The 9,732-nt window shown below is 35.7% G+C and overlaps 1 protein-coding gene, 1 long non-coding RNA gene and 1 other non-coding gene across 3 annotated transcripts; 1 reads left to right on the forward strand and 2 right to left on the reverse strand.

The window, feature by feature from the left end:
* TRNAD-GUC lies at positions 1-72 on the reverse strand. Its single transcript has one exon. It is a non-coding gene; the product is annotated as a tRNA-Asp (tRNA).
* Positions 73-1,173: 1,101 nt separating this feature from the next.
* Positions 1,174-2,342, forward strand: LOC116138003. The gene is made up of 3 exons (XR_004129252.1): positions 1,174-1,228; positions 1,322-1,428; positions 1,517-2,342. It is a non-coding gene; the product is annotated as an uncharacterized LOC116138003 (long non-coding RNA).
* A 3,847-nt stretch (positions 2,343-6,189) lies between these two features.
* On the reverse strand, positions 6,190-7,951 carry LOC116138002 (CBL-interacting serine/threonine-protein kinase 5-like). Its single transcript, XM_031423699.1, has one exon. It carries the CDS (start codon positions 7,669-7,671, stop codon positions 6,325-6,327), a length of 1,347 nt encoding a protein of 448 aa, XP_031279559.1. The 5' UTR covers positions 7,672-7,951; the 3' UTR covers positions 6,190-6,324.
* Positions 7,952-9,732: the final 1,781 nt, after the last annotated feature.

A 9,732-nucleotide genomic window follows, 5' to 3' on the forward strand; every position in this document is an offset into this window, starting at 1 on the left:
CGCCGTTGCCGGGGATCGAACCCGGGTCACCCGCGTGACAGGCGGGAATACTTACCACTATACTACAACGACTTTTGATCACATTATCAATATTACTACTATTTATTGTCTAAGACTAAACCACACTCCACACAATTTGAGTCTTAAGCACTAAAATAAGAAGAGTAATACTACACGTACAACATTTCTCATTTAATATTTTATGACAAAATATGATTCATTGATTTTAAATTAAAATTAAACTTTCATCCAATCATATTTTGTAATAAAATGTTGTATGAGAATGTTGTATATATATAGTATTATTCAAACAAAAATCCTGACGAGGATTATTATTATTATTATTACTAGAGGTAGTGTAATATAAAACACACACCTGAATTATTAAAACGTATTAATTACCCATGAGGTTTTTAATATTTTTTGAAACTTATAGGTGCACTTTATATTTTACTATCTCTTGGGGGTTACATATAACAACCCTGATAATTAATTTTTTTTTTTTTTAAATCAGGGACGAAAATGTTATTACTTATTTAAATATAAGTCAAAGCCTAAACACTTAATAAATTGTGAAGCAAATGATAAGCCCCAAATTTGTATCTCATTTTATAATAACACAAATTAAATGGGTGCTTTTGAAGGGTAAGTACACTCTATTGGTGCACAATGAAAATTGAAGAATTCCATCATGATTTTAATGATGGAATTCCACTTAGAGGGTGAGTGTATAGAGTCAAATATTTTTTTTTTTAAATTAAATTTTTTATTGAAAAAAATATCAGAAAAAATTTGGATGGATTTAAAGTTAGGGGTGAAAATCTAGTCAAGCCACTCATGAGCGACTTAAGCTCGACTCGATTTTGCTCGAACTCAACTTGACATTAGTCGAATTGAGTTTGAGCTTGATCACAACAGAACTCGAATTCGATTGAAGCTCGTATTCTCGAACTCGAATAATTAAACTCAATTATATGAACTTAATTCGAACTTGAATTCCAATTTCAAGTATCGAGTTTCAGTTTGAACTCGATTTCTCAGGCTCGAACTCGAATTCGGTACGAGTTGAGTTCGATTGATCAGATACTCAACTCGATTTCATCCATAGTTTAAACAATAATACTGGTCTTACAAAACCTTCTCTTACACCTTTCTATCACAACCGCACCTGATCTGTACGTACATGATCTCTACACTCCTCACTGAATTCAGAGATCTGAAATGCTCGGTATTTATCTCAATTCTTTTCAAATTCTACCATAATTTGATTACGTCTTTTTTGGCCTCCAACTAAACATATTTGCTAACGGTGCAAATGCAGAATTAGATAAGCTTGGTTTTAGTTTATGGCTATCTTCCAAACCCAGTAAGAGATGGGGCGAGCTCACTCTTTGTTTGGGAAAAGTTGTTCCCTACAAACTCTACGAGGTACATTTTAATCTATCTCTCTCTTTTTGGCTGCCAAGAAATGTGATGCATATCGAAGGTGAAGAATTCTTTGTCTATAATTTTGTAGGAGGAAATTAGTAGTTTGGTATTAAAGGAACTGTTACTGTAAATTTGACAAGAGTTTTACGGAATTGGAGTATTTGCTTCTGGGTTTGGTTTCAGCGGTTCCTTCTTTCTTGATATCAATGCTTCTTATAGGAAAGGTGAATACTTCTCTGTTATCTTTAGTGTTCCTTGCAATGGCGCGTCAGTAATGTGGTTTTAAGTCAGTCCAAATGATGATTCAGAATATTATATAAGTTAAACTGTTAATTTTTGGAGAATTTTCCCGTATCCAATGGTGATTTCTTATTGAACTAGGCTTCAATTTCAAATATGTTCATTGACTGATATTTCTATTGACTGATACCTTTTTCATGCTATATTGTAATTCTTCATCTCTGTCTTATATAAAGAACTTTGATTTCAATGAATTTCCAGACACTTTACTACTTTATAGATGATTACACTCTGACATTTCAGTTACAAACCACACAATAAGATTAGCAAAATGGGTTTGCTGAATTGAGTGCTTTGTCTTATTTTCTTGATGAGATTACATTCATGGTCAGAATTGATGGGAAACCTGGTGATGTGTGGGACTTACCCCGAGTGGCTGTTGATGGTCTGGGTGCTGCAATGCTGGTCACAATATTACTTGATTTGTGGCAAATCTTTTTGGGACCCATTGTCCCACTTCCAGAAACCAAGCAATGTCTCCAACCAGGACTTCCATGGTTTCCAGAAGACACCAATCAAACCTGAAGTTTCATATGAAGACCTCACTTAAGATTAACATTTCCTCCTCTATACTACTACAGGTTATGATTCATTAGTGTTTTTCTATTTTCATATTTCTGGATATTAGCAGTAGCTTATTGATGTTTATCTTAGTGATCCCATTTTAATTGGTGCCACAATTCAATATACAACTTGGATTCAATCCAAAACATTGTCATGCTTCTCTAAACAAGTTCAGTAACTATCTTTCTTGGTTAGTATAAATGATTTGCTTCTTCATTGAGTTAAACTTCTAGGGAGTAAATTACAAAAGATTACCTATGAAGACAATTTCTGCTGTGTTTATGGTTATTCAACATAAATCCAATACTTAGCAGATGGGTATATGCCCATCCATAGTGGACAAAAGGTCCCCAATTCCTCATCCTTGGCCCCATGGACTTTTAACATGTTGGTCCATCCTTTCCTGAACAAACAGCAAGCAATTCTTAATCTTGGAAGTTTAATTCTATGTAACCTCCATTAAGCTGTTCTTGTCTCACCTCCTTCCCCTTTTATTTAATCTTTGAAGTTTAATTCTATTCTTAGCAGTACATAAGAAAGTGTATTTACCTATCGGTGGGTAGCTTAATGGTAAGAGGCACAATTGGTTTCGGCTTTGCTAGAGATTTAGGGTTTGAGTCCTCATCAGTGCACCCACGTATTGCCTAGCAGGTTGTGGCGGTAGGTTCCTGCAGCACACGCCCGCCCCACCCCCGCGGCGGGACTAGGCGGGTTTCGCTTGTAAGGAGACCCATAGTGGCCCCGGATACCTCGGTTAACAAAAAAAAAAATATATTTTTTTCCCTTTTTTTATTCTTATGATCTTATTATATACTCTTAAGACATATCATATAATGTTGACAAGAAGAAGATCACTTTCCAGGTTATTGCTGCAGTGTAAAGTAGGTTCTGGTCATTCTCCATGCTTGATAACTCTGCAAGAGACATCAAGATCACCATCTCTAATTGATGCTGAAATTGGAGTAGCATTGTTCGTTTATTATTGGTGCAGCTTCACCTGGACCTGGAGCTTCTATTAAAACTACACGTGTTACTTCTCTTAAGAATTTCATTAATTTCATTGGTCACTCTGTCCTCTTGCTTTACTCATCAAGACTCGATCTTCATCAATCTTGTTTAGTTGCTTCTACTTCTTTCTGACAAAGACAAAAGAAGTTGTCTCTTATGAGATTTGAGAGACACCTATAAATGATGGGCAGACTCCATGTCAGTTTTCATTAGTTGGCAATATGGGAATTACTTGCTTAATTAATATGCAATAATTACATCATCAATAGTTAATACAATACCTCCCTCAATTCATGTTAATCTTATCATTAAAAAACTATTCTGTTATTATCCCACTTCTGAAATTGAGACACAAATTAAAACAATGGTGGTAGGGTTCCTATATGTTGGATGCAATGGAGATACAATGAAAGTTGACTTGAGTGGCTCCAGGGCTCAGAGCTATCCAGCGATGAACCTCCCCTATTGGTCAAGTAAACCAAGTTTCTAGTCAACAAAGTCTGTGATAAAGAAATTTTGTATTGTAGTCACTACCCTCTCCCAAGAATAGTCGCTATTTGACTTACTCAATTCTGATTCGTCATTAGAAGAATACTGATTTTTCTTCGATAATTGTACTTTCTTTCCCATGAGATCGAGTATTTTATAAAAAAAAAAAGGCTAAGTAAGATCTATCTAGCCGTTGACAATCATATTTTGGCCGTTAACAACAGTCAAATTTTGATCATAGATCTAATCGTTTCCAGCTAAATGCACGGTGGATTTAATTTATAAACTTTTATTGTTGCAGAGTGTTTAGCTAAACTAAAAAATATTAAGGGTTAAAAATAATCTAAATGTTTTCAAAAAATGTACTAAACACAATCTCAAAATCATATCCTATTTGATTTAATCATATTTAGAATATCATACTTCAAATAATGTACCGAACAAGAGTTGATTTTTCTTCAATCACTACATTTTCTTCCCCATGAGATCGAGCATTGGATAAAAAAAAAAAACGCTAGTTGTGACTGTTTATATGTTACTCACAACTACATTATGCCTAACTTAAGAGATGTTGGCAAGAATTAGGTACACCAATTACATTGAATTGATTAATTTGAGGTATAAAAAAAAAAAAAAATATTAAAAATGAAATATAGATGTGGTAGTGGAATGATGATGCATATGAAGAGGCAAATGTGAAGGCATAGTTTGTTTTTTACGAGAGCTGAGAGAGACTCGTGCAAAAGTGGACCTAAGGAGTTTGGATAGAAAAGTATTAATGAAAATGAAAGCATAACTACTTGTAAAAGCTCCAACTAACAGTAATATGAAATTGGACAAGTAGAGGTTTCAGTCGGAATTGGGATTTGTATGTGTTATACTTTGTAAGGTGCCACATTTTAGTTTGATAATATCAACCTTTGGAAACCACTTAAAATAATGTTATTAATATAGTAAGTTTGTTTTAGTATTTTTGATATTTTTAGAGTTGGGTGGGAATAACACAGTAAGATTCAAAAATTAACAAAAACATCTCCTATGTTTGGTAATTTACTAAACACTCATGTAATAAAAATATTAAAAATTACAAAAATACTCCTACCCACCCATTAAATACCGGCTACCACCGTCGGAGGGTAGCTATAGTCGCAGTATCAGTCGTGTGCCAAGATGGCATTTTCCAGCCAGATCCACCATGGATCTGGCCAGAAAAGGCCAGATATGGTTGTGTTTGGTTGTCAACGACGACCATATCTTGGCCGTTGTTGAAGACCAGCTACGGTCAAAGATTTGGTTGTCAACAGCTAGATCTTTGACCATAGATCTGGTCTTTTCCGACTAGATCCACCGTGAATCTGGTTGAAAAATAATATATCAGTGTATTATCTGCTTGATCCAGGTGATAATGCGTCATTATACCAGATTCTAGCTATCTATTGACAATAGTGATCGAAATCTAACAAATATAGGTGAGTGGAGGTATTTTTGTTAATTTTAAACTTTATTTTTAAAAATGTTTAGTTAAATTAATAAATTTAAGGGTTTAAAATAATTAAATATAATATAATAATATTTTTAGGATAGGAAAACAAATAGTATTAATAGGATCCTAAATATTTCTGATTTGACTAAAGGGATGTCCCATATTTTCTTTCGGTAATTAATTGACAAAAGGGGATGTCGGTAGCATTTCTATGCAATCATGCACCATTACCCAAATCATTTGCTCTTGCAAGCTAATCGAAATTTTTCATCACATACTTCCCGTAAATATAAGTTTCAATAATCTATAGAAATCAAATTAATAATTAAGGATGATAAACGGATTTGAGTATAACTCGTTTCTAAAAACTATCTTTAAAAAAAAATAAACGGATTTAAGTAAAACTTAAGCTCATATCAATTTATCAATTTAATAGGTATGAAACAAATTTAATTTTCACTGACTTAGACATATGAAAAAATATCTTTTCTTTTCCAATCACTTTGACATGTATAAAAAGGAAAAAGTGTGCCATTTTATTTTATACAATATGTTTAAGTTTATATATATATACCGAAATAGATGATTCTATCGTTTAACTAGAATAGATATTTTTCTTTTAATTATTTCTATCTCCGCATTTTCTTAATTCCCAGGATATTTTTATCTCATGCTTTTTTAAAGTGAAAGTGAAATTTATGCTTTGTTTCGCTCATATTTTCTTCCCAAAAAGGAAAACTAGCTCCTAACTCTGATAGAGGTAACGCAACTACATATATACGTTATAACAGCTCAATATAGGACAAGTAAACTTCAAGCAAAGAATAAAGATTGATCCTTAAAATAATTTCAAGTGAAATGAGTTCTTCACACAGCAGATTTGGTAAGTGTTTATTCTGTAAAATGGATTGTTGACAGAGTATAAAAAGACAAATATATTCATGGGAAGTAACAATCAAATCACAAACTATATACAAAATCATACCAAAATCTATAACAAAGATAGAAAATTAAAATTGAAAATACTATTAAGGTTAAACTTTCTATGAAAATTAATTGCTCTCAGGTTCTTCGCCGTTACAGCGGTTACCGATATGGTCACCTTGCCATGTCCAAACAATGTCTTTCAATGCTGGCCTAACATCTTCCTCACAAAACTTTGCATACTCCAGAGTGTCGCCGGACGACTTTGAGAACTCCACGATGGCCACCTCCGGCGCCACTTCAAAGACCTCTGCCGTCACCGACAACCGCCCTTTCCTTCCTTCTGACCCTCTTTGTAACTTAACTTTGAAATCCTTCACTTTTGCTACTTTAAAATTAATCCCCTTTGCTACCCCTTCAATCTTGTCCATTATAGCACTGGCCGAGCACTTGGACGTGAACATGGACGCCGTCTTCCTCTTGCTCTCAAACAAACTCGACAAATCAAACCCTGAAGACATGGATGAAATGAACTCAAACGCATTGAAAAACTTTGGAGATGGAAGTTTAGTATTATTATCCTCCTCTTGTTTCTCTTTCTCTTTCTCTGGTTCTTGATCGATTGAAAGCGTTAGAGGTCGAGTGAGGCCTTTTCGAAACCAAGGCACTCGCATAATGGCTTGAATTGTGATTCTTCTTCCAGGATCAGTTACAAGAAGTTTGGAAATCAATCTCTTTGGTTCAGCTGAAAACCATGGAGGACATTCAAACTGAGCTTTGAAAATTTTCCTGTACATCTTCATCAAATTCTCATCCTGAAAGGGCAAAAATCCTGCAAGAAGGACGTATAAAATAACCCCACAGGACCAGATATCGGCTTTGGACCCGTCGTATCCTTTCTTTCTTAAAACTTCAGGAGCCACATAAGATGGAGTCCCGCACTGCGTGTGGAGGAGTCCGTCGTTCCTCAACTGTTCCGGCAAAGCCGAGAGACCAAAGTCTGAAATTTTGAGATCTTCATTTTCGTCTAACAACAAATTCTCCGGCTTTAAATCACGATGCGAGACGCCTCTGCTGTGACAAAAATCAATTGCGCTTATCAACTGTTGAAAATACTTTCTCGCGAGATCTTCTTTCAGCTTCCCTCTGGCAACCTTCGCGAAGAGCTCTCCACCTTTAACATACTCCATAACAAAAAAGATCTTCGTCTTTGTCGCCATCACTTCTTTGAGCTCAACGATATTGGGGTGGCGAACCAATCGCATAACCGATATTTCCCTCTGGATCTGCTCTATCATCCCTTCCCTTTTCACCTGATCTTTGTTGACAACTTTAATCGCAACACTCTCCCCTGAAACAATATGCTTTCCATAATACACTTTCGCGAACGTACCTTTCCCTAGAAGCCTCCCCATCTCGTACTTTCCAAACAGAACGTGCCTCTCCTCCTCCATGGCGTCAACAATCTCTTTCATATAACACAAGAACGAAAATAAATTTAACTCTACAAACTGACACTCAATTTTTCAAACTACTATTTCTATTCGATGAACAGTCTAATCTAATCCAAGAAAGAATAGCCGAGATACTGATTTGAATGGATTCCATGAGATGGGTTGTGGATAAAAGTTGAGAAATTTTGTTAAAGAGAGGTATTAATTGAGTAGATATAGGCAGAGAAGGAGCTGGGGGTGTCCTGTAACCATTGGAGCACCTGGTTTTAAATTTTTTTTGAGCTACAAAAGAGCACACAGACTACAATTTTTAATGAGTTGTATATAAAGACAAAGACTGGAAATTAAAAATTTGATAAGTATACGTTACTAATTCACTTAATTTAGTTTTTTTTTTTTTTTTTAGATTTAATTTTTAATTTTTAGTAATTTCTCTATTTTGGTAAGTGGATCAAATATTTTGTGACATATTTTGTTCGGTGTGGATTAAATTTAAAATGTTAGGTGCTACCAAATTAAACAAGTGACTGATTACACGTGGCGTAACTAGATGATTTCCCCACCTCAAATAAAATGATATAATGAAACCGTTTCAGGTAAGTATTTTAGTTAGGTAAAATATATTAATTAGATAGATAATTAACAGATTATTATGTTAAAAATTTAAAATTTAAAATTATAACTACTGAACCGTTTAATTTTAACTGCCAGACTACTAATATTGTCAAAAGAGTAAACGACATGTGCCCACCCAAGGTTTGACGAAATCCCAAGTTAATACCACTGGTTTCATTTATTCCAGATTCCCACCCTTAAAGTGACGGAAAAACGTTTGATATAACGGTAAAGGGGTAAATTGGTCATTTTACATGGACGGCGCACGTTAGCAGACCACCGCCTCTAACACTCCTCTGGCGCACGTTAGCAACCGTCGTTCCCGACGTTTTTCGCTCTTTTTCGACGATTCTTCCACCCAAAATCACCCTAGTCACCACCATTTGAACCCCCATCCTCCCCTCTACAAAACCATACCATTCACAACCCCTCATCACTCACCGATCTCCGGCCACGGCAACGAAAAACGACCGATGAACACGAACTCTCGGCCGGCGAATGACGACGAAACGGTTGCTGGGGACATAGGGGTTTTATAGATTTGGGGACGGTGGTTGCATTGGTGGTGTCCAATTGGATTTTCACCGCCGGAATCGACCGGAATCTGATGAAGAACACCGAAACCCTAAGCCTAACGGTGCCGGCAATTGGAGGGGCAAATGAGTCGGGAACCAGAGGGGTTTTGGACGACGGACTACGGGGAAGGTGATGGAGGTGACCAGGGGGTTCGACGTCGTCGGAAACAGCCTAGATCGGGCTGTTTCCGGTGAGGGTGTATAGTGACCGAGGGTGTTTTTGATATAATTTGAAAATAAAATGGTAAGTTTGGTAATTCTACTATTTTAGGGGTTAAAACATAATTTTAATTAATTTAGGGTTAAGGGCATTATGGTAATTGTATCCTTTAAACCCTAAAAATTCATAACACTGTTACTTTAAGGGTGGGAATCTGGAATAAATAAAACCAGTGGTACTAACTTAGGATTTCGTCAAACCTTGGGTGGGAATATGTCATTTACTCTTGTCAAAATTCAAAGTAGCTGCCGTCCAATGATAAATATGCTGCAACTTGCTAAATGCTAAGACTTTAAAGACAAAACATATTGTTTAATGCATCACGAAACAGAGTTGTGTCACCGAGTTCTTTTGTCCTTAGAAAAATACATAAAAATAAAATAATTAACCCATAAAATATCAAAAAATAATTATGGTCATTAGCATTTGATAAGGTAACACTATAGGGACCTCCTCTATGGCACTCTAGATTGATTAGGCGAATTGAAGATAATATATATAAGTTGTACGGTCTCGAGTTCAATTCTCTGTCTGAACATCTTTGATTTGGTGGAAAGTCATGCCTAGGGATGGAACATGAGTTGAGTAACTCGCGAGCTATTGGAGCTCGGCTCGTCAAAAGCTCGAATTCGACTTGAAGCCAGTCGAGCCGAGCTCGAGCTTGAGCGGCTC

Source organism: Pistacia vera, unplaced genomic scaffold, assembly GCF_008641045.1.
Source record: "Pistacia vera cultivar Batoury unplaced genomic scaffold, PisVer_v2 Contig338, whole genome shotgun sequence".
Taxonomy (NCBI): domain Eukaryota; kingdom Viridiplantae; phylum Streptophyta; class Magnoliopsida; order Sapindales; family Anacardiaceae; genus Pistacia; species Pistacia vera.